At 43.3% G+C, this 26,115-nt stretch overlaps 1 protein-coding gene across 10 annotated transcripts in view; it reads right to left on the reverse strand.

The window, feature by feature from the left end:
- The window catches only part of MCF2L2 (MCF.2 cell line derived transforming sequence-like 2), a 187,060-nt gene that overhangs the window by 156,884 nt on the left and 4,061 nt on the right, over window positions 1–26,115 (reverse strand). For 4 of the 10 annotated variants that reach the window (XM_074878599.1, XM_074878604.1, XM_074878597.1 and 1 more), the window contains exon 1: window positions 7,242–7,671. The exons of 1 other annotated variant lie outside the window; for it this stretch is intronic. In XM_074878599.1, coding sequence (XP_074734700.1) covers window positions 7,242–7,383 — 142 coding nt within the window. In that variant the 5' untranslated portion in view covers window positions 7,384–7,671. Of the gene's footprint in view, window positions 1–7,241; window positions 7,673–26,115 lie in introns of those variants that run through there. 5 more of the 10 variants (XM_074878596.1, XM_074878601.1, XM_074878603.1 and 2 more) reach the window with 3 other exon arrangements.

Consider the following 26,115-nt stretch of genomic DNA (forward strand, 5'->3'; position numbering starts at 1 on the left):
TATTCACATGTAATCAATTTACAGTCAGAATCTGTCTCTCATTCCAGACACTTTTTGCTCTCAGGAGGGGAGGCTGTGGGTGGGAGATTCGGCTCCAGCTCTGCTTGCGCACAGTGAACGCAGTTACACACCGAGACCCAGCTCATCTCCGGTGGGAGCCCCCCAACAGGCAGCAGAGTCAGTGCAGAGTTCCCCAGGCAAGGTCTGGTGTAGTGCAGTGCCCTCTCCCGGGCAGCGCTCCTAAGCCTCCCGCAGAGACTCGTCCTCTCTAGGAGCAAAGGTGGGAGAAGCTCCAAAGCGTTATGGACAAGTGTCACATAGATGTAAGTGGCAGATAAACGTGCCAGATGATTGCACTTTAAAAATCATTTTAACCCTGTGTGTAGAGATGCTGCAGAAGTAGCTGATCCAGCTGTGGAGTTAGAAGACTAAATGCTACTCTGCAAGTGAATGTAAATGACTAACATGCTGGATTCCTGAGATAAGGAGAAGAATGAACTCCCATAGAAAAGGCACCAGAAATTCCTCTTAGTCCACTGCATGCTCAAAGGAAAGCTCATGAGGCAGCACTTTCAGTTTCATAAACCAGATTTACAAGTGTCCAACATTTTTTTATTTGCATAACTGTATCCTGGGTTGCATCAGGAGAACTGTGGTCAGCAGGTCAAGGGAGGTGATTCTCCCCCTCTGCTCTCATGAGACCCCACCGGCAGTACTAGAGTACCTGACCCCCAACATAAGAAGGACACAGACCTGGTCGAGCAGGTCCAGAGGAGGCCACAAAGATGATTAGGGGGCTGGAGCACCTCCCCTGTGAGGACAGGCTGAGAGAGCTGGGGGTGTTCAGCCTGGAGAAGAGAAGGCTTCAGGGAGACCTTCTAGCAGCCTTCCAGTACTTAAAGGGGGCTACAGAAAAGCTGGGGAGGGGCTCTTTATCAGGGGGTGTAGGGATAGGACAAGGGGTAACTGTTTTAAACTAAAAGAGGGAAGATTTAGATTAGACATAAGGAAGAAATTCTTTACTGTGAGGGTGGTGAGACACTGGCACAGGTTGCCCAGAGATGCTGCCCCCTCCCTGGAAAGGTTCAAGGCCAGGTTAGGCAGGGCTTTGAGCAACCTGGTCTAGTGGAAGGTGACCCTGCCGACAGCAGGGGGTTGCAACTGGGTGATCTTTAAGGTCCCTTCCAACCCAAACAATTCTATGATATGATAATTAGTAAAGATAATTTCCATGTGTATCTGTAAAATGTCTTTGCCAAGCTTAAAAGGTTTAGTTGTGCCTCTCAGCACAACAATATTTTGTACTACCCAAATATTTTCCCACCAGCATACAGCATATAGAATACAGTAATACTGATGTTTCAGGTTTTGTTACTGGTAAGCATTGCAGTACATATGGAAGTTTACTTTAAGGAAAAAAGTCATTCAAGGACTTGATTCTCAGTTGCTACCCCAGTTTCATTGAAATAACTTGTACCATCTGAGCATCTGACCCCCCATGTTCATGTGTTCACACCTGTGGGTATGGGTCTCCAAAAGCATGACAAGGAACGGCTCACACCCAAGTGCCTCTAACTCAGAGATTATTTTCCCAGATTCTTTCACTGAAGGACCATGGGAGACCACTAGGTTCATTGTGTTTGACTTGTTGAACACACAAGAAGTTCACAGAAATTGGATTAAACCAGTATTTTAGAAAGCTGATTAATCTTATGTTAAAGACTCCAGGCAACTGCAAATCCACTCCTTCCCCTAGAGCTGGCCTAACACAGAGAAATTGGCTTGTGTTTCAAAGCTCCCACTTTAATTTCCAGCCCATTGATTCTTATTGTGGTTTTGACTTAAAAATTTTATCATTGCCCCCAATTTCATCCTTTCTCTGGGAGATCTCCCTTCTTGAGTCTAGTGGTAAAGTCATGGGAAAATGGAACAGAGTATCCCATTCCTCTACTTCTTCCCATCTCACCTCAGCTTTTCCCAATACTAGCAGAGGATGACCTTACTAACTAACAGTATCCCAATTTCATAACCAGATCTTCAGCCATGTGTAGACCCTTGCTTCTTAGAGGCCCCCACAGCAGCACACTGTATCAAGGTGGTGACTCAAGAGTTTAGACAAATAGCCTGACCTCAGCAATCTCCAACTTAATGACTCACAGGAACAGGTTCTGAATATGAATGTAGTTCTGTCTCTGTGCAGAACAAAGTTGCTGAGACATCCTGGCTTAGAAAAAGGTGAAAAAAGAAATGTTTGGTCAATAATTCTTCTTGTCTGTTGCAAAACCCTGGAGGACGTTTTGGTTTTTTTTTTTTTGCCCTTGAGAAATGGAATGAACTAACAAGATCAGAAATACAGTCAACAAGACACCTGGCATAGTCTCAATATTTGTATACAGGAAGCTGGGCTGCTACAATCAAGCTGTATTTATCATTCTTTGATACTTAAGCACCTGTAATTCTACCAGATAACATACAGGTGGTGAAGAAGGAGAGTCCATGACTTAGAAACTTCACTGGACAGGCTAATCCACAGCAAGATTCAGATAATAAAGAATCAGCACAATTTGTGCACAAGATCAACATATTAGCAGAGTAGAATTGGGTCTTTAAGTGGGGCTGGAAGCAGCAGAAGTGGCTCAAATTGGAGAATAAGCTCTGTGGTGATAACCAGGGTGAGAGCTCTGCACAGATGCTCTCCAACCTCCCAGTACATCCAGCACTATTTTCCCCTGAAATCTTCTCCCTAGACAGTTTACAGTACAATTTAGGCAATATGAAAAAAGCAAACTGAGCTATTATCTTATGGTAATAAGTCCCACAAGTTAACAAAACATTACCAATTACAGCAATCTGTCTATCCATGTTTGATGCTTTTCCATTTCACAAAGATGTTTCTTGTTCTGGTATCGTGGGAGGAAGGAAAAAACATAAATACCCAGAAGGACTCTGCTATAACTTGCCTTATGAGAATTTGTTCTCTTGATCTTCTCAGCACTACTTATCACTCAAAACTCTTTTTAAATGGAAATCAAGCTATGCCTTCGCTATTTACATCACCATTCTCTGGACTTTTCTGATTAGGTAAACAGGGTTCAGTATTGCTCAACAGCAGCAGAGCAGACTGCATATCAGTGGGAACAGGTGAAAAGTGACACAAACATCTAAGATAAGGATCTTTTCTTAGAATAACCTCTATGGAAAATAGAATATTTTATTTTAGCTATTTTCTTTGCAGCGAGAACCAGATGAAAAAAGTTATCCCAGGTTCCCTAGGTAGCATTTTACATTAAAGAGGAGAATAGATACTGAATGCAAATAAAACAAGAAAAATTCTGAGCAACGCACAAGGAGACACTGTGACTGAGTTTCAAGGGGGTTAGAAATACTTTCCACTTACACTGCAGATTTCAGTCCACACATGAAATAGTCACTTTCCCCAGTAATGAGCACCTTTGTGGAAGGGTCAGCCATGTGGGAAAGGAAAGCATTTCTCATTTATTTCACTTTTGAAGCTGGAGAAGCTACAAAAAGTCCAAGAAATTTCAGCCTGAACTCATTCAGATGGGATTTCCTTCTAGAGATAGCACTATAAAAGCAGTTTTCTGCTTTTAACTGCTTTTAAATCCTTAACTGCTCTAAAAACATTTCCAATACTTCAGTCTCTTTTTCTCCCTGAACAGATAGATCTGAAGAACTGCTTTTCATTTCCAGCAGTAAGAGAGATGCAGCAGTAGGACCAAAAACAAGCGTCCACGATTGCTGGACAGACAGAACTGCGGCATTCTTCTGTCCTACAGAAGGACAAAATCAGAAATACTGTGTTAGCACAAGAGAGCAGTCCCCATCCTACAGGCAAGGAGGATCTTGCCTGGTTTTGCAGCAACAGCAAAATCCTGAATAGCCTCAGTAATGAACTGCATACTTCTTAGGGTCTGCAGATTCATTACCCTGTTTTATGCAGCCACCAGCCTTCAGCACAGATGAAAAACACACATCTATTCACTTAAAAATATATAATCTGCATGCAGCCTCAAGCTCCACAGCATGCAGAAACATAGTCTAACCAACCAGTTATGTCCCAGTAGATGTGTGGTCCCATTGGAGGACTCAAGCATCACAAGGCAGGCTAATTAAGATCATCTGGGGACTGAGGGGGCCATTTTGGCAGGAGGTGTCCTCAAGCATAAAAGATGTTAACCAGCAGCTGAGTGACATGAATAGTCATGTCAGTGCTGAAAAGGCACACAAGCCACTGTCCAAGAATGATGTATTTCATGACAAGAGACTATGCTTTGCTTTCAGCTTTAGTATCTCTTTTGTGAGGAACTGAGAGCACTACAGGGAGTATCAACTCTGCACTGGAGTCCCTGCCACATTTCTTGCCTGGCTTTCTGGGGGCTCCTTCCCCTTGGTTGTCATTTATAGCACCTTGAAGCCGCAGCTCCCAGAGAGTCTCAAGGTCACATACTAGTACTCAAAATAGCATGATTTGTACATCAGACCCCAGAGGGGACTTCAGCACCCATAGGACAGCTTATACAACAAGGTCCCTCCTCTGCCTGTGCAGAGAGCCAGGGCTGTGGAGCTCTGAGCAGTCATCATGTGGCCATAGGGAAACCGCCCTTCAACTGCCTCCTCACAGCGGCACTTTCTTTTTGTAAGCATTCACTGTTTTCATCTCTTTACATGAACAGAAGACTACAACCACACTTTTAACCACTCATCAAAACAAATCACATTGATTCAAAGGAAGCCTTGAACTTGCATGATCCAGGAACTGGATTAGCTTGGCACAGCGCTGCTGGCTCTGGGGTACTGCTGATCAAAGGTAGGTCATGTGCAGGCCACTGCAGGCCTGACTGCAACCAAGTGGGCTCTATTTCTCCTGTAGTTACCTGTGTGCCTTCCACCTCTTCTCATTATGATATTTAGTACAAGACAGAAAATTGTCACAGATGATTCACAGGACTCCACAGATGTGGTCTGTATGTGAAAAATGCTTCATACTTTGGAGTGCCTGAAGGACTGATTAAGCACTAGGCAATTAGTCCTCAACAACACTCCAGCTGGATCTTTATATTGCAGAAGGGTAACCCTAAGTGAGAGTCAAGTCAGAACACACCACAGAGATCCATGATGCTGCACTGGCACTATGTTCACACAGAGCCAGCCTGAGAAAAAGACACACATCCACCCCTAGAGTTCGTCAACGAGTCTTTGTTAGTAGCAAAGGACTAACAAGACAGTGCAGGCAGAGCCCAAGTTCTCTGGTACAGATCATCTTTCTTCCCCTGTGTTTATGCAGCACCTACTGCAAAGGGAAACTGGTCTAATCTTCAGAGGATAGTCATAGCTACATCATCAGGATCCACTATTTATGGAGGCAGGTAATTCCCACTGCTTCTACTTTACAGATATGAAAACTAAGGCCAAAACAAGACAAGAGATGAGTCCCGGGTCAGTCAATTCAGAGCAGGAGAGAAGAACCCAGGCAGTGCTGTCATGACACCTTGTCAGCTCCTTAGCCCCCTGCTAACATGGTCACCGCATGCAGAGTTGTCACTGGTGTATTCTCACAGCTCACACAGCTCTAATACACACACCTGAAGGCACCTTGTCCCTAGCAATAACCTAACTTCTGCCCCTCCTGTGGCCTCTTTGGTCAGATTTAAAACAAAAGCAGCAAAGATGGTTTCTGCCTCACAAAATGGCAACAGGCTCTGACTAGTTGACACACTATCTGTTGTCTAGCAGAAGATGATTTTGCAAGGGATTTCCGCCCATAATAGCATGCCAGGTCATCTCTCAACATGAGAGGCAGGGAAGGTGTTTCCCTGGGAACAGTAACCATGGCAAAGCTCTTACCACTGTCTTCCCCTCTCTACCTACAGGAAGAAAAAGAATAGCAGATGCCTGAGCTCTGCCTCCAGCAGGCCCAGGGGCCCCTGGAGCTGTAAGCAACCTGGAAGCACCTGATCAAAGATTCAGGAAGGAATTTAAATTAATTCTGTTCTGTCTTTTACTGAGATACCAGACATTTCTGCCATGCTACACTGAACTCAGAGTGCCTCATTACAAAGAGTGCAACTGGAAACATCAGTGTTACCAAAAGGTCAGCCAAATACAACAACGCATAGGTAGGCACTGAGCCCAAAAATCAGCACGGATAGATGCCCAACAGAAGCAGAGGTACAATGGACTGACTTTGCAGTTTTCAAACCCTGGCATTGTGCATTAGAGCCCTATTAAAGAAAGCATCTGCAAACCCCAATTTGTAAGCAGTAGCTGCCAGCAGATGACCTGCTTCTGGTCCACCTTTTTTTCTGCAGAATATTCTCGATTTACCAGATTGAATGCAACTGTCTCTGCTGAAGAGCTAATTAAATCATAAAAACCAATTCAACTTGAAAGTACAATCATATTGCATATTTTTGGGGATCTTTTTGTCACGTACTAGAAAGTGTTATAAATTTCTGGATCTGAGGTTTGCTAAGTATTTATTCAAGTTAACAGAGCAAATGAAACTAAAGGGCTCCTTGATTAATCTTTCTCTCAAATGACACATAGAGAAAAAGTGTTCTATGATTCAGCAATCTTGACTAAACAGTCAACAGCCTAGATTTCAACTACCATCACTCCACTTCAGAGTTAACATGCAACTAGCACAAATTGCCAGGACACCATCATCTTGTACTAGCAACCCACTCAGAGGGGATTACTGCCCTGTAGCCAGGCTGACTCGCACAGAGCACAAAAAGCTTGATAGTCCAAGTTTGTTATGAGTACAGTGAAACCAGTATCTTTACAGAGAGAAAGATATTGACCTTCTACATAGTAATTTAGGAGCACAAGGTGACAGGGTCAACTAGGTCATGATACCTACCTGCCCCATCTCCTTACATTCATTTCAAAAAAGTACCTTACATGCGCAGCAAATACCTGTCCCAGACACCTACAGAATCATCAGTGTCTGATACCCGACTGAAATAAACATTTATTCAGAATGAGTCTGGCATTCATATTAACCTCCTCTAAGTCAAATCACTGCAAATATCCCAGAAATACACAGCCAAGTCAAACGATGCACTCATACCTGAGTTAATAGCCAAATCCAGCCATTCGTCTTTACTACTCCTCAGAGAAAGGATTAGAAAAATAATCTCTTTTTGCAAATCTCCTAGGAATGTGATGCAGCTACCACTAAGAGAAGATGATATTTCTTTTAAAGATGCTGCACATACCTTTCTTTGCCATGCACTCCAGTCTAATGCATCCTCCTATAAAATCATGATAAGATTTCATTTCTCCTTCTGTTATCCGGACAGCAGTGAAAGGTGGATTCCTGGGCACCTGTTGTCCACATTTCTGACACCGAGAAGCCATTGCCACAGCTCAGGAGAGTCTTGTCAGGAATCTGCTCTCTCAGTTTGCTGGAATCCAGCCTGATTCTTCAGCCGTCAGTCCAGGCTGGTGACTTTATCCCACTTAGTTCATTCAAGGTCACCCTCGCCAGCAGGATGTTCGCCATTGCAATTGGCTAAGACTTTTATAGGCTTACTGACTGTGTTTGTTTCTCTCTCCTCGCTTTCAATATCAGTTTACTTTATTCTCTCATTCAGAATGAAAGCTGTGAACCTCAGCACAGCCCATGCCCTGAATGGTTTCCTTATCATTAATTTAAAGCTATCTTATAAGCGACAATGAAGAGAGAAGATCCCAGAAGCATGTTGCAAGATCACAGAATGTCTCTTAAAAAGCATGCCAGATATGTTCACAAAGAATTTTTCTTTAAGAAAAGGGTTTTCTTCATGATTTTTGGTCTCTTTCAGGCTTATAATTTTGTGATTCTTCATCACTGAGAATGGATTTTTTTAATTCTGCATTTCAGCCTGGACGGTGCAAGGAGACTGCTCTGCAGAGCTGCTCAACCAATTACTCATATGTCTGGCAGTGGTACTGGGAAGCTGCAACTGTACAGAAAAGCCCTCTGCTGCTGTGCACAGTCCCTGCTCATAAGATCTGATAATCGAAATGAACAGAGTAGCAAATAGAGGACAAAAGGGAAATATTGCTGGCAGACATGCTCTGCTAGCTGTGCAACCCCCAACCCAAATTTTTTTAAAATAGAAGTTGGATCCATCAGTCTGACACCAAAATGAGAGATCTGAAACATACATTTAGAAATCCCTCTTTGAAGGTGCTGGACCTTTTAACAACTATTATATGAATCACTGATCAGAGAGCCTTGTGAAGAAACTAGTACTTGGGGAACTGAGTGCAGAGAGCACTCAATTCTGATGCAGTGAAATAAAAAGGAGACTCCCTTAGGGTCAGGGGGGCACTGCACAGGAGATGCATGAAGAAGCACAAGGCCAGCACTAGTGACAGTGCAAAGAATACAACAAGAACCTAATGAATCAGGGCTGAGCTGCAACCCAGAGATCAACTGCAGGGACCTGAGCACAGAACAAGTTTCCTCCAAGGATCTTATATACAGGCCAGGAGAGCCTTTGCCTTCCTTCACCTCAAGCACTAGCACCTGTTAACACTGCACATCGTTGCATCCTGTGTTCAGCTCATAGCCCCCTCAGATCACAGCTAATCCCTTGACATGGAGTGGAAAAGGAGAAGCCTAATTAATACAAATCAGAGAATGAACTAGAGGAGACAAAGATGCTCAGGAGAAAAAAAAACCTCACATGATGCCATTACTAAAATGGTGGATAACTAGATGGACAGTCATGAATGCCTGTAAGCTGAAGCTTATAGAAGTCAACTCAGCCCTACTTCCCCATTCCTCAAACTTCTGCAGCTTCTCCCCTGCCAGATCCATGGCTCCCCAGCCACACAATGAGCTGTTAAAGCTTCCTAACCCAGCACACACAAACTGACCATGCAGTAAACCAGCTACCAGACCTGGGAGGCAGTGAGTCTCAGGATCTCTCCTTTTGACGAAAGGAAGTTATAAAGGGGATCTCCACTCTTAAAGTAAAAGACTCGTGCTCCCTTCCCCCCCCAAATTTGCTGCATGGCATGAAGGTGGTCACTCTCCTGTTCTTTGCCTTTGCCAAAACCCTGCCTGCAAAGTGAGGACAATGATGTACTGAACTGTTGGGTGACCTGATTAATCAGAATTTGCAGAATATTTATTAGAGTGTCCATAGAGAAATCCCCAGGGGACTGCAGTATTTTGCAGATAAGGAAAGCAATAGCACAGAAGGTAGAATTAATTTGTAGAAAACTGTCATCATGAGATAAGAACACTAGAAACATAACCCAGCAGTTTTATTTTAAAGCCTTTCTTCCATCCTCTTTTCTTTCATTACAGGGGCTCAAGGTGTCCTTCCATACACAGGCAAGCGTGACGTACCTTGGAAAATAAGCTTTTCTGACAATATGCTCCTGTGTATGTCTGACATACACAGAACAATTGCACTTCAACCTTGCACTTATTTAGACATACAATGGGGGAGAATCCAGCATTTGTGACAATACACTTCTGTCTGCCATCCTCCCTTGCATTTGCTGTTCTCACCGGTATCCACGTGGCTTAGCAACAGGAGGAGCTGTGAGACACTCTGTTTCAAGGGGGAGACTGGATGCTGGAAGTGGGATATAAGAAGAAATCTGCCCTAGGTGTGAGCTTCTGAAGCACAGGTAGCTACAGCACGCACCAGAAAAACTATCTAAAACCATCTAAATGTCAGTCTTTCCCTAGGAAACATTACAATGCTATGTCTCTGATGCCTGGGGTACCACTGCCATCACCCAGCTCCAGACAAAAAACAAGCTGACTGTAGCTGCTACACATTTAGCAATAGGGCACATAAGGTTTACCTCAGGGACTGAGCACTGTGCTGCAAGGACCGATGGACAAAAGGATCTGTTTATTCTCCTGTGAAGTTTCATTCCATTCACATTTCACAAGCAGCTGGGCTAGCTTCTCCTGACATGTATCAGAAACCAAAATATCAAAATACAACCATGTATCAAAAAACATGGGAGCACAAAGAGACCTGCAGTTTCCTACCACACAAATTACCTCTTCTGTACTGCACTGGATGTATCTGCGCAGGAGCTGCTGCAAGGGCTGGCTTGCAGGGATGCTGTTATGTAACACGTTACCAAACATGCACTCAGCATGGATAATTGATTCTTCACATTTTTCTTCCATTAGCTAAAAGGCATCAGTCTGACTGAAAACAAATTACTGTTCTTTGCATGAAGAAGAGTATAGGGGAGAGCAGGTACAGAAAATGGCAAGCATGCTTCCCTGGGTCTTCTCCGTAGATAACACTGAATGGAAGGGAGTTACTTTCCTGCTGCTCCAGACAACCATAGCAAAATGTTTGGAAAAGCTAAGGAAGAGGACATTTTCTGCTTATTAATTGCCAGCATTACCTAGCAACATCATCTTGGTTGGTCTGTCAATAAGCAAGTAAATAAATGTAAGAAAGCGTCATCAGGAATGAAAAAACCCCACCCAGATATCCTCAGACGTCGTTAACCAAAACAGCCCAACGAACTGCACTAGTTCCTAGTTCCATTTGAAATAACAGTTCACCTTGGAATTGGAGCTTGCTGGAAGGTCCTTGCTGTCATTACTGTATGCCGAAGGATTGCCACAAATTTAAAGTCAACACAATTAAATCAGTTTAAGCCCTATATCTCTTCTTGTGAAATAATATACTTCTACCCCAAAAAGCAGTGCTCCAATGGTTGGTATCACTGTTAAGCATGAAACATGCAACAAACACATTGGATCTCAATGATGCTGGGCACAATGGATGTAATTTCTTGTGACGAGTCAAGAATTGAGTTTGGGAACAGCATTTATGTGCCAGAGGAAGGAGGGAGAGAAGTTTGCTTCTGCTGCAGGTGTAAATGAGGCAGCTAAAAAATACTGTAAAACACTCTGTTTGCAATTTACCCAACACAGTCATTAAAACAATTGAGGGGAAACAGACATCCCTTTTCCAACAGAGCCTTGTAAGAACCATCAAGAACGTTTAGTAGATGAGACTCAAAAATTGCCTCTCCTATCCACCAATGATTTAAAAAAACCTGACAAACCAACAGTGAGATCAGCAAGAGATATCTTATTTATTCATGAAAACCAGCATCTCCCCCCACATATGTATAGTATTCTATAGGACTGAGAAATAAGTAATCTAAATCCAATGCTGCTATAAGATTGATATACATAGAAGCTAAGAAAAAAAAAAACCACCTGTATTTCATTCCTGAAACCCCAGCTTCACATTTTCCTATATTTTTATGTGATGTTTTATATGAAGTTTGAACTGTTCTTTGATAACTATGCTGAAACACACCATTCCTTTCGCATATACCTCCGTGACCTTTTTTCTGCCTTCCTCACCATCCAGATCATGAATCTGATAAGCCACAATGCATTTCAGCAACTTGACTTGAAGGTTTATTTTCAGAGCACACTTAGTTCTGTTAAAGGTAACATCCATTCTACTGTTCAGCTAGGAAACTGAAACTGGTCTTTTCTATTAACATCCATTTATTTTCTTCCAACTAATAAAAAGCAGACCAAGATTCCCTCCCCCTCCTTTTTTAATAAAGTGCTACATCCCAGACACTGTTTTAAGCCCCAAGGAGTTAAAGGAATGAGCAGAGGAAGAAATATCTCTGCTCTTGAAATTACTTTTGGTATACAGCACTGCTGCACTTACAGAATGCAGTTACTGCACTAGAAGGCACTAATTCCAGTGCCATATGGTTTCAGAATCTCATTACACTGATCTGCTTAAAGTGATTTCCTAACTGATGAGCAAAACATTTTTGGTCACCTTCAGCAGTGGGAAACAAGAACTCTGCTACTGTTGGTGCACATTTACTCCTACGTGAGCTGCCTAAAGCAGGAGTGAGTATAGCAAAGATCAGAAGACAAGCTAGCCAAAGAACTTTTGTTGCCATCTCAAAGCTGTGTAGACATCTGGGCCTAATCATTATTTAAAAAAAAAAAAAAAAGCCAGTGCCATCACTGCTGGATTAGAGAAGTTGTCCAGGAGATCAGGAGATGAGTGGAATCTTCACAGGCCAAGCAGTGGGTAGGACTTACTGCTGCACCTGCAGGGTTTATTTTATCTAGCTCTCTTGACCTCTGCAACCAAGTGCACATCAGCAAGAACAGAAACATCTGCATTTCTGTCCTGCTAGGCATCTGCTTGGCAAGATAAACAGATTCCCAAAATTACCCAAATTACCAAAGTTACTAGCACAGACGTAAGGAGCAGCTAGATCCAAGGTTTAGGCTTGGATGCAAAGTTATTCCAGTCTTGATCATGAAAATGCCTAAGGACTTAAGTGAGGATAAGTCTTTCTTTTCAATACATGCCCAAAACATACCTCTTGTCTTAGAGTCAGGGGAATAAAATGAAAGACAAGTACTTCCAGTACTTAAAGGGGGCCTGCAGGAAAGCTGGAGAGAGACTCTTTATCAGGGAGCATAGGGATAGGAAAAGGGGTAACGGTTTTAAACTGAAAGAGAGTAGATTTAGATTAGATATAAGAAATTCCTTACTGTGAGGGTGGTGAGGCACTGGCACAGGTTGCCCGGAGAAGCTGTGGCTGCCCCCTCCATGGAAGGGCTCAAGGCCGGGTTGGACGGGGCTTTGAGCAACCTGGTCTAGTGGAAGGTGTCCCTGCCCATGGGAGGGGGGTTGGGACTGGATGATCTTTAAAGTCCCTTCCAACCCAAACCATTCTACAATTTTATGAAATGCAAAAGGACCAGATGAGAGAGATACTGGGTAACCCAGAGAAGGTTGTGATCCATAAAACTGGGCATGTCAGACCACCATTCTCCCACACTCCTAAACACCATGATCACCTTAGCACCAACATAGCATGCACTGTGAGAGGTGAATGCACAGGCAGAGTCTTTGTGCCGTTGACCTCCAGCAGCAGCATGAGTGCTGGAAGATAAAGTCTCTGGACGTTAAGAAGGAAACATGTTTTTCACTTCTCTGTACTCTTCCACTGAGTCACCTCCAGTGTGATGGTAACCCTGATTCTTGCTAGCATCCAAAGCACTGCACTGTTCCTGTTTCTCTCCCCCTTCACTTTTTCTCCCTGCAACCAACCACTGGAGCACACATAGTGCAGAACAGCTGCGGGATCCATGCAGCCAAGACCACCAGGACAGCTTCTCCCTGAGGAGCAGCTGGGCACGTTCCCTGACAGAACCATTTTTTAATGTTGTTGCAATTCATAACTTAAAGCAGATAAAGGAGAACCAGAAAGACACAGGGATAAAAATAGGATCTGTAAGAATCACAAGGACTGCTGATACTCAAAGGCTTTTGGACACATGCCAAATGTTAACCGAACAGGAGGAAACAGCTTCTCACGTTACCAAGTACAGTAAAGGCATTTCCAATGTTTTACTGCCATCTCTCAAACACTCAACATCAGTTACTACGTAGGGTGGGGGTACTGGGCTTTAGGGACTATTGATTTTTTTGTGTTTGCATGTCTGTGCACCGAGGTTCACTCAGTTACTCTGAGCAGCCCACAAGGAAAAAGGAGCTCCTATCTAGACTTTCCACCAAGGAAACAAAACACCAAGGCTTTGACTGATTGGGCTCTCTCAGCTGGCAGATACACATCAAACACACTCCTTTCACATCCCCCAGGGCAAGGCTTTCATTCTTCTAGGGAACTGAGGATGAAATCAGTCAAAGAGGAGTTATTCCCTCTGGTCTGGCAACCGTGAAGTGCACATTCTTATTTTTTCCGAGGACAGGGCTGCTGTCAGAAACCAGCAGTCTGTCCTGAAGGGCCTGTCCACACGGTAGTTTCTCAATGCTGGGCACCTGCAAGTGAGAGGCTGCAGCACTCTCCTCTGTGTGCACCCACAAGTGCAATCACATGGGGCAGCTAGACACTTGCACTCACCTACACCCAGGCAGTAGGAATTTGTCCTGCTCAATGCCTGATGCTGCAGAGCTGTTTCTTCCTCACACCCACCCACAGCCTGAACCCCTAAGATGTTCCCAGTTTATTCTCCCCAGCTTTGCCTCTAAGCCATCAGCTCTAATGGATTTAAGATTCTAGAAAGGTACAATCTGCAGGGTGATTTCACAAGTTACACCAAAGCCTGGTGTGTAGCAGAAAAAATAAAGGGATGTATAAACTGCTAGCATGTGCATCAGCGTACATCATGTGTACACTTCATTTACCTATCCCCACCCAGAGCACTGCCTCATGCACCAGGGCACAGCAAGTCCAAGACATTGCCTCACCACACACAACCACACTCCCAGCCCTCTTCCTCTCCTCCCTAGCCAGCACAATTACTAGTTTTTAATCACCCTACTCTGTCTTGATTCTGTAATGTCTAATAGTAGGGTAAATTAATGATTGGCTCTCTCACAATCTATTTTCACAAGATGTACAGGAAACCAAGAATTTCAATCCTTTGTCAAAACCAGGCAAGAGCTGCTAAAATTATATGGAAAAGGGCCAGCTGGGATAGAGAGACAAAGCATGAGCATAAAAGCCTCATTTCCTTTCATAGCAAGCCTAAAATTATCCAGGGACCATATATACTAATAACAGGCAAGCAAGTCCACACAGTAAAAGAGATGTTTGCAAGTCAGCTTCAGATGAAGAAACAATATAGAGCTGCATCTGAGATAACTTGTCCTACAAGAGGCAGCACAAGGGTTTCTCTGCAACATTACACGAATGCACAAAGACCTTCCCTGTCAACTCAAGTGTCCCGCTATCAGGACATGCTGCATTCATATGTTGGGATGGGCTAAACACTATCTGCACAAGGCTTGACCTTCAGCCAACATGAAACAAGAACAGTGCTTTGACTTCAACAGCATTATGGACTTCAATTGCTTAAAGCTGAGTGGTGCAGCATTCTGATGAGATAAGAAATTGCTCTTTAGTCTGCCAGGAAACCCCACTACAAATGCTTTCTGCTGACCAGCACAGATTAACTCGATCAAATGTATCTAAATCCCACATCCGTTTATGGACCTTAGTCCCAATAGGCATAAGTCCACTTCATGGAATCTAGCATTAAATAATGCTTTGTACTTCTCCAGTGATTCTCAGCTGAGCACTTTGGCACCACAGAGAGATTGTTACTCCCATGAAATAGACAATTTGCCATTTAATTGCCAATATAAAAAGATGGAGTTTAAGAATAATATTTTTGTTTTGTTTTATTTGAGCCTGTATCTGAGAACCATTTCACAAAGGCTGAGGGGGAAGAGCAGGAATAATTTCACCCCACGAGAGCCAAAGTTTGGGGAAGAATGTGTTAAAAGCAGATATCCATACATCTCCCACTGGTTTGAGAGCCCTTCGAATTGGTTTATACTGAGGGGAATCTTTAAATACAAAGATGTTCTGCTTAAAGAAGCAACAGCAAAATAGTTTGAAAGCAGCTCAAAGCAGTAGGTTCACAGTTAGGCCTATTCTGTTGTCAAGAATGAAACCATGTCAGACTTAACCTAAGAGACTGTTGACATGACCTCAGGGTGGGCAGGGGCATAAGGATCAAGTGGCATGCCATCCTCCTAATTGCTCTCAAATGTAGGTATAGCTACATTGGACTTTTGATTCTCTGAGGTACCAAAGACCCATGCTTGCACTGGTACCACCTGAGGTTAGAGGCATTCAGTCCTGTTTCAAAGATCTATAGAAACACTGATGTAGGTCAGCATGATCTCTCCTGGACCTCTGCAAACTAGAAATATCTGCCAGCACCATCTCACTAGCAGAGCACCCTTTTCAGTCAGCTGTACTTAGAGCATGGCTCCAAAGATACCAACAGAGGCATGCTGCATATGAGCAGCAAAGGAGGTCGAACCATGCATTATCAGTACATACACACCACTAAAAGTAGATTTGAGTAGGTGACACATCTGATGGAGTCTGCATTTATTTAAGAGGGATTCCAGCTGCCAGTGCATCTGCTGCTGCACCAATACAGACAGTTGGCAAAGATCTCTCTTACTGTGAGGACTTTTGTGCCATCTGACCCCACACCCCAGCAGAGAGCAACACCCTAAGCAGACTTCAAGCACCACCCTGCTCACCTGTTTCTAGATAGTACTGAAAGCCAGCTGTAACACCCAGGAAAATATATTAGAGCCAGCCTCAATCCAGCCTATGACTCAAATTAATTCTTAAGTGATATAGAGACATTAAGAGTAAACAGCCTCTTCTCTTCCTTCTCAAATACTGCTTCCTCTTAAGATGCTGTAACATCAGACCAGTCTCTACTTTTTCTTCCACCTCCTGTAGCCCTGAAGGCTCCAAGAGCTCTAGGTTAACAACTGACTCCACAAAATTACTATCTATAGTCACCTTGACTGAAAGATAATCTAATTGTTTAACGTGCTGATAAATAAACCATGATTGTTGCTCGCCTCCCTGGGCTCTGGAATATCCAAAGGATCTCTTAGAAGTAATTATTTCTTTCTTAAGTCTGAGCCATGGGAGCTGATAACATTAGACTCAGATCAGACTTCTGGCCTGTCCACACAACACACGAATTTCCAGCCACCCACCTGGCCTCCAGGTCTCCCATGCAGCCTTCCAGCATCCTGCTCAGCCTTCCAGCTTCCTGACAGCCTTCAGTCCTCCCATACACCCTTGCAGCTTCCCACACAGCATACAAGCTTCAATCCTCATATAAGCCTTCAAGTCACTTGTGCAGATTTCCAACTTCACCTCCCATGCATCATACAGTCTTCCAACCTCTCTTCTATACCCAAAAATCCACCTTCTTGTTTCATTTCTTTCAGGTAGTGTCTCTTTCACAGCCTCTTTGGAACAGGCCCTGTAGCCATTCTCCAAGCCACTATTAATAAAAACACCTGCTCTTAAATGGTACCTGCTTTTCAGGTGGGGAAATAATAGTTTCACCCCTCTTTAACCCTTTCTTTGCTGCTCCTTTGTAACATAAATTCACATAATTCTACGCAATATTTTCCTGTCTCTTGTTTTAAATATACTTGCTTCAAGAATAGCAATCAACTGTGAAAAAAAAAGCAATTATAAGAACCCACCAATGAAATTTAAAATCTTAATACAAATAATGAAGCATAAGGAAAAACCAATTTCAGCTGGGAACTGAATCCCAAGGTATTCATACAATTTGTCTAAGATCAATTGCAGTTACTGCAGTAAAGCTGGAAGATAAATGGAGACATACCAAGAAATACCCCTTTCTTGGTTGTAGCCTTAAACATGGCACACAGAGTGTTTCCCAGGTTTATATTATATCATTTGTAGATATCCCCATCTTTTCAACACTGTATTTTCAAATAGTGTCTTGCTCATTAAAGTTTTGCAGTGTTGTTTGTGTCAAGCTAATTACTACTACATCATACACTTTCAGAGGCAGCAGGTCTGATAGTGAAGGCTGCTGAACTGAAACTGCTAAGAATGAGCTAATTAGCTGAAATAAAAACAAAACACTAACGAGTTTTAAAATCAGGCTCAATGACTGATCCCAAATACCTGCACTGGTAGTGGACATGGCAGGTATTTTAGAGCATGTGGGCTGTACTGAGAAAATATTTGGCATTTGGCAGCAGCATGTAGGGGTCCTGAGTGCACTAATCAGCCTTATCTGCCAGAGCATTCTCACCTGAGGCTCCCACCAATGCTCCAACTACTCCTTTAAGAGGGGCCCCAGTTCCTCCCTTCCTTATACTGTGGGTAATGCTGTTTTCAACTTTCTCTGCTGTTCTTGACCTGCAGTTTAGGCTTACTAGATTAATTTAGACCCAATACGTCATTTGAATCTGTCACCATCTCTACGCAGGTATTGTGGGACTGCTCTCTGGGGGTGAGGATGATCATACTAATACTAGCCTTATTTTCCTGTAAGGTATATTCCAAGTCTTTGTGTTTCCTGGCAGATGTTTAAGACTTTTATTAATTTTTATAGTGTTCAATTATCAAAATCACAACAGGTTCTCACATTTGTTGAAAGAGAAGCTGCTATAAGATTTGGCTCTTTCTTGTATTTTCTAGTGATTAAAGTGAAGGGATGTGCTTACTCCTAAACGGGAAAATGGCTTTTATGTAAAACTTAGACTGTGATTCCTAAAGAGATCAAGAATTACACGTGTAGTCAAGTGATATCCTTCTATAGTATATCCCAGTTCGGATGAAAAGCTTAGAGAACTGGTGTGCCCCAATTTTCAAAGGCTCAGCACCCACCTCACAGGCCACTTATCTCTGGAGACCACGCCTTTCTTTGAATTCGTGCTGTCCGGGTATTTTGCACTGTGATACTACTGTTGCGTGAAGAGGGAGACGGCCTTGTGCCCGCAGGGTTTGTGCAGACACGGCTACACCCTCCCGTGCCCTCTAGTGGCTCCTCGGCAGAAGAGGCAGCGGCGGGCCCAACAGACAGTATCTCCAGGGTACCAAACCCTACAGTGCCATAAAATCTCTTGGAGAAGGGGCTTGAGGGAGTGAGGCTCCTCTGCCTAACTCGTTAACACTCTGCCTTTCAGCTCATCTGAGAAAGGAAGATAAAACGGTTTGACCCCATCCTTGAAGGACTTTGACAGTAGAAATTGAAGTGCAAACTGGCACTGGTGTGCCCTCTCCTCTGCGGCAGACAAGGCTGCCCCACACAGCTGCCTTCCTGAGACCACCAGACCCCCCTGCCCTTCCCCAGGTAGCAGCCCTGCTCTGGTACCCTGCTGGACCGAGGAGGGTGCAGGGGATGACTGCTTGGGCTTCGTCTTCTCCTCTTCCTATGGCTGGGCTGGGGAAAGCTTGCACGGTGGTGGCACCCAGCTCTAAAGGGAAGAGTGGGACAGGCGGAGTGTGGCCTGTACTGAGCTGCTATCACAGATACTGTGGTAGAATGGGCACAGAATATCACTGACAAACTCTGCTTCTGTCCAAACAATACTGTTCCTTAAAGTGCACTTGGCTGCTAGCTTTCTTTTCCTGTTCAAGATACGATGCGCAAGGCTCTGCTGTATAGTCAGAGTGTAATTTAACATGATTCAAAATGACAACTGCACATTGCTGAGACTGCATTCTCCTCTAGCTGAAAACAAAGCCAGAAAGTAGGATTTTTATGACCTACAAAAAAAAGGAGCAAAAAGTTTACCTCAAACTGAACTATGACTTCAAAATCCACTGTGAAGCCTCTACAGGCTTCCCCAGTGTAGGAGGGGAAAATATACCAGATACTGATGAGAATGCAAATATCTGAGACAGATGAAATGGTGACAGTAGCTTTGAATCTCTTTTTTAAAAATAGGAATTTTGTTTTCACAAAATAAGCTGATCACCATAACAAGGATTAATCAGATTTCCCAGCAACCTTCCTGCAGCAACTATTGCCATGTAATTGCTGGGAGCTTTCTGATTAGTTATGCATGTGATTACAGCTCAGGGTCCCACTAAGGCCCTAGCTATTTCTGTTTTAAATAACCTTTTCTCTGAATATTGCAAGATCAATAGTATGGTTCCTATGTATGTCATCAGCCTTGGCTTTTATGCTGCAAACACCAATATTGATTACTTCAGAAATTAAGCCTTGGCTTCAGAGAATCTGAACTTTGAACCAAAATGTAATGGATAACAGTGAACATCAGACTCAAAAGGAGGAAATATTTACAGTCATCCTTTGTTATTTGAAGGAATACTGTTTGATAACAAGAGGCAAATTTTCCTGATAGTAATTCTAGCCACAGCATTTCTATTAGAATATGAACTCCATACCAGAAAAAAATGCATTTGAAGTGTTAAAGTTGTAACATATATAATTAATAGACAACATAGCCAAACTCCACACATCCAAATAATCTCATTTCTACTTATTGTTACTAGAGCTGCATGTGTTTGCTGCAGTTCCTTCCCCTAGTACCTGTCTGTCAGCAGTTGCACATCCGCGGAAAGTCCTAACGAAACCATAGATACTGCAATAACAATAATTGGAGCTGCCAGTAACTGTGGGCTAATCCTCTACCTATGTATAATTAAAATAGGGCTGCTACCTTAAAGGTCCTGGAATTTAAAGATGACAATCACTCTCCTGAAATACTGAAAGATACCACCTTTGGTTTTAGATTTTCTTCACCTCTTCGCGTTCCAGTATCTTGAAATGGTTCTGCAGTGTTACCGGGAGTAACTCCTATAAAATCTCTGGAGCTCAGGGCATGTTTTGAATGAGGGCAGTCAGATCTTGTCAGCAGCTGTTGCCAGGCAGACCAAAATGCTGTACATTAGAATTGTTTGGCTTGTATTTATGTCTTGAAACTGCAGATAACTGCTCTTGTATCCAGGGCCAGCTGTAGAGAATTCATTGCCCAAGGGAAGCTGGAAATCGTACAGCTCACAGTCATGCAGAGAAAGCAATAGCTGAATGGTTTGCAGCCCCTCATATCTCGTTGCCCTAGGCAACAGCCTGCACTGCGGAAGTGGCAGCTCCAGCCTTTCTCATATGAAGTCTGTAACATATGGTGTTAATATATGGATTGATACTATGAAAGCCCTACTGTAGTACCATTGGGGTACTCACATATTAGGTGATACGAGTGGGTGCGTAAACAGTCTCAAGAGAAGAGCTGCTGGTTTCCATCCAAGATCTTTGAGACACAGATGGAAGTAACAGGAAGCCCAGAGATTACAGCCTGCATTCATGGATGTGGGGCATCTGACACAAGATCCTCTCAGCCTGGCTTTCCTTGAGCTCTTATAGGAACTGACCCAAGATCCCCAATTGAACTCAGGGCAATTCTCACAGTGGGTTGTAAGTGTCAGGTCCCAAGGCAGTGCCTGTGCTGTGCTGCCTCTTAAACCTGTTTGCAGCAAGGGCTACAGCTGGGTCACTACAGCTGAGTACACTCAGACAAAAATATCTGGTCCTGCAGAGTACTGAGTACCAGCAGTTCCCCATTTATTCACACAGAAATAAAGAGGTCTTTGCACCTTTCTGGATCAGAGCCACTCTGTTGTAATATTGATGAGAGATCATTTCCCATCACCTCTTTGCAATGTTTCAAAGGATTTTGGCTTCTGCAGCAATTTAACCTTTACTCCCATGCTTGAGTAATCTAGGTCAGGAATCAGTGACTTTTAAAATCAAAAGTTGGGCTAACATCCCAAAAAGGACCTTTGTATCTCTGTCTAAGCTTCCAGGGAGTCAGATTTGCATTCCCTGTAATAGTTCTGCACTTACTGCAATGGTAGAGAACTTCATCTCTGTTGCATTCATGGAGCACTGGAATCAGGGAAGCTCTACCAATGTGAGGGAGGGATGGGCTGGCTGCCTTGAGGTGTCAAACAGGCCCCTCTGGCCTCGAATCAGGAGGGCACTAGGTGGTAGTACCTTATACCAGAGTCAAACCATGGGCACAATCCATCTTTGAGGCAGGCAGGGTAATGATACTGAAATCAGTGGCAGTGCATCTCTATGAAGGCATGGAGAATCAGTGCTTTGGCTGTGTGTGTTTAGCTCTTGACTGCCTAAAGGATTCAGGACTCCGATTTCAGGACAGTAGTGATTTTGGAACAATGCATTTTCAAGAACACTCCAAATACAGTGCACAGCAGGTGCAAAGCTGTGTTTGAGCTATTGTGTGTGTGTTGTTCTGGTAAACAAAATGGACAATCATTTCATGACCGCATGGATTTTTGACCCTGGTAGCCTGTCTTTCCTTTGGCCATATTGTCTGGGATATCATTCTGTACTGTCAGGTCCCTCCAATGGCCAGAAAAGATGGAGACAGAACACAGCAGCTTTGTAAACTAAATCCTAGGGTCCACTGCAAATTGGGATTGTCTGTCTCAGTTCAGTGCTTCATTCCCTACTACACTGCAAGGAACAGTCTAATAGAAAATGGGATAAAGCACTATTCATTAATGCTGAATTATCTGCAGGCCTCTGCTGAAAAGGCATCAGCCTTCTGTTAATGCCACACTGTAAATGATGAGAAGTGGGTGCATATAAATGTGATGTATTTCACCCTTGAATAAATACTGTTGCTTCAGACTTATACCAGCCTGAGTACACATGCTGGACATGGCTCTCTTCCAATACATGAGGTCAATCGTTCCTCAGAGGCAGTTATGTCTTCAGACTCACAGATGTTATCTATGTTGTGCTTACATGACAGTGGAGCTTGAAGGTACTGTGATCTCAACTCAATTGTCTCCTACGTCGAAGTGGAGCCTGCTGTCCTTTTCTTCACTAAACTCAAGCTTTCCTTTACAGTGTTTCTGCTCTCAGAGCAGTATGTCCCTCTGTGCCATGATTTACAGATCACTTAAGGTATTTACAAGTCATGTTTTTTCCATCTATGCACGTAAGAGTTGGCTGTTTCTTCACCCTGTCTCCCTCCTGTTCCTCTGTTTTAATTCTGGCCATGTCTGGTGCACTGGTTAGTGTGAGTCACCAAACCTAACTGACTAATAATGATCCATGTGCCATGTTATCCCTTTCACATTATTCTCCAGTGTTTTCTCATGTGAGTAGGAGCAGGCAGCTTTGTAGAGAACTCAGATTTCTTCCAGTCACTGACCACCTGGGGAAATCCAGATGTTACTGTGCCAAACTCTAAAGCGAGGTACAAGAAGCTCAGTCAGTGGGCTACAACATATCAGCATTAACACAAAACATTTATGGTTTATCTTCTCCCAAATGCTAGAACACAAGCCCAGTACTGAAAAACAGGAGAAAATACACAAACGGGGCTGGGATCATGTACCAGACACCGTGCTGTCAAAATGGTTTTAGCAGTCATCCAAGCCTCATGCAGAAAGATTCATCCTAGATTGAATGCTGAGTCATTCCTTGGGGGCTAAGAGAGGCCTCAAACATGGTGCAGAAGAAGGGAGAAAGGAGTAACAGCACTGAAATGACTTAGCTTATTCTCTACTCATTGAGATGGTCTGGTGCTGCAGGTACCTTCCCAAGTGCTGAACCTGTTTCCCCCAGGGAGATGTCCTCTCAGGGGATCTCTTGGATTCAGGCACCATATGGAAGGCGAGAAAAGGAATTAAATAAAAGATGAGGCAAGAGGTGGAAAAAGGCCCTTGCATTTAACAAGCTGCCAGGAATTGTGATAGATGTCAGCTCAGTTTAATTTTCAGCAAGGCCACCTGAGCTTCCCTCTGCCACAGAGATGGGACTAGACAGGGGCTCCTCTCTACCTCCTTTTGGCCCTATTTGCTTTTTAATCTTGAGACTTAGCAGTGTGGAACGGTCACAACTGCCTACCCTGTTAGCAAGTGATGACTTCTGTCAGCACCAGCCGCTTTCATTGTGCCTGACCCAGAGACCTCACACAGGAGAAAACCTCCTATACTTGCTCTCCCCTGGAGAGTCCCCCCATCTCCTCCATCCAGCTTGCCCTGGGCTTGCTCTGGAGTGTTGAAGATGAGAGGGGGAAGTGCCACAGTCTGAGAGTCTGAGTACCTCATTGAATGATGCTGCAAGAAATAATTTTTCCCCTGCTTGTGATACCACATTATTTTTTTAAAATTATTATTTAATAACCAACCTTCCCCCCTGAAAAAAAACAAACAAACACCAAAACCAAAAAAACAACCAACCAAACAAACAAAACCCAACAGAGAACCACTACATAGTGTTTGCAAATGCCTGCTCTGGAAATTGGAAGTTCCCGTTTTCTGCTGGATTAAAACTGTCATAGAGGGCTATCACTGTCTGAAATACAGTCCTGAGACAGAGGTGTGTTCAGGAAAGCCATGAGAAGAGCTGACCCAAATAGCAGACAAATAGACTTGCTTGCAACTGAAACATGCATCTTAGGATAATTGTTTGAGTCCCAACTACTTTCCAGGCACCAACAGACAAGCTACAGAGCCCAGCAGAGCTTTGTAAGGATGCACAGGACCCAGTGCCCACATGCATAGCTGTGGAAGAGCCCATGGGCACCACCAGTACTAACAGAAAAACTTGGATCCTGCCACCTGACTTTCCTTTAATAATTTTCTCACATGTTAAACACTCCTCCATGCATTCACTCCAAGAAACAAACACCTACAAGCCATTACTGAGGTAGGCTAGAAAATAAAGAAAAACTGCTGTAGCATTTGATTTAACAGCAGCAATGTGGAAGTTTTCGAAACAGTGACCTACAGATTGACAGACTGGATCACACCTCAGTTCCATCCAGCCTAGTACCCTGTCTCCAACAGTTGCCATCACAAAATGCGTAAGCAGAAAGTGTGAAAACCCTGCAGCAAGCAGATGGTGGATGGTAGCTACTCCTATTCCCTTTTTTCCCCAGCAAGCTGGTCTCTTACTGGCTTGAGAATGAAACCGCAGGGTTTAACAGCCAGTTGTGGGGAGGATATCAATAAATGAAAAAACAGTGAGGGCTGGAAGCAGCGTCTCAGTTCTGTGGGGCTCTGCATGGCTCTGCTTATTGCATGCTGCTGTAAGAGAAATGATTAACAGTAACACACCTGGATATTGCAGGGTTTTTCTAACTTTCTCTTGAATACTGTTAAGCATGGTAGAGTCAGAGTCACATCCCATATGAAAAAGTATTAGCTAAAGTAAAAGACAGAATGTAGAAGAGGAATACCTCTCAGCTGACCTTTCCTGAAACAAAAGCAGCGTTAATGCAGACTACTGTTTCTACCAGTTATGGGATGCTCTTTAGTCACCTCTGTCTCCCTAAACATGAGGCCAAACAATCACATAAATATTTTGCCTTGAGACAAAGACAAACTAGCGTTCCAGATCCCCAGCTTATAACAATTTCTTATGGTCTTTACTTCTGATCATGCCTCAACAAACCAGGTTAGAATGGGGTCTTGCTACTTGTAATATTCGACATTTTGGAGAATGCATTAGGCACATCTGCACATTTTTCATGGATTTCTGTGAAAGCTTGATTTCCACTTTTTATAGGCACAAACTTTGCAGCATTAGCAAAACACTTTTAAATAGTTCCTTATTAAACACTTCCCAGTTGAAACAGCTGCACAGAATAAGCCATATAGAATGGGGTAAAATTAATAACCACAATCTATGAACAAAAACGTAAACAAGTAGCTTTTTTTAAGCAACAAAACCAAAAATCACAAATTGTTATTACTTCTCCTTTCCACTGTCCCATGTGGATTCTCTGAGGTCTAATAGAATGAGCTTATTAGCCTTTTCTTCACTAATTGTATCTTTCTCTTCTCTTCAGTGACTATTTTCATATTTTGCATGAACTTAATATTTTAGACCTTTGTCACTTCACCAAATTTGGCAAAAATTGGCCAACAGTTCAAAATCTTTATTGGGGTACAGAGAGAAAGATGCAGATAACACAATCACAGAAGGTCAATTTTTTAATAGAAGTAGGTTAATGGGGAAAGGAACTCCAAACTACCACTTCTCATTAGCATGAGATCCCAAGCAAATTTAGCAAACACATTTCTGCAGTTTTCTATTGTCCTGTTTCATCTAGAATGCAGTGATAGATGCACATCCCATGCCTGTATCTTACTTTTGGGCAAGGATATCTGCTGTGCTGTGGTTGGTAGAAAAGACTGGTTGCCCCTAGCTTCTCACCAAAAAACTGAAAGTAGGACAGAGCTGTAGAATCAGTGGTTCGAAAAGAGCTCCAGAAATGCATGAATGCTCTAAAACAAAGGGAAGAATTTTCTGTTGCAGGCAGGGGAATTTTCATTGCCTTGATTTAAACCTTTGCATAGAAGTAGCAGAAGGCCTATTTGATACGGTACCTTGAAAGCTAATTTCTTTTTAAAAATCTATTTTGAGTATCGTTGCTGTACACAGGCACAGATCAGAAACATTGCAATCATCTATCCAGCTGTGACATATTAGATTATTTGTGGCTTTGCAGCATAAAACAGATTCTGTGACTTGTGATGCTAAGCCATTGGCCTCGGACAAGAGCCAGCTCGGGTTATTCCATTCTGCTGACCTAAATTCCTGTCAAACAGTGAAGTGGACACAGTATCATCCTTCACTTCCTGTCCCAAATTGTGGCACAGCTTCTCTTCACAAGCACAGATATTTTACACTGCTCCTCAGAGCTGGTGGTTAAGCCAAGAGTGGTAGGAATGGACCCACCATGGTTAACAGTGATTGTG

Source organism: Strix uralensis, chromosome 9, assembly GCF_047716275.1.
Source record: "Strix uralensis isolate ZFMK-TIS-50842 chromosome 9, bStrUra1, whole genome shotgun sequence".
Taxonomy (NCBI): Eukaryota; Metazoa; Chordata; class Aves; order Strigiformes; family Strigidae; genus Strix; species Strix uralensis.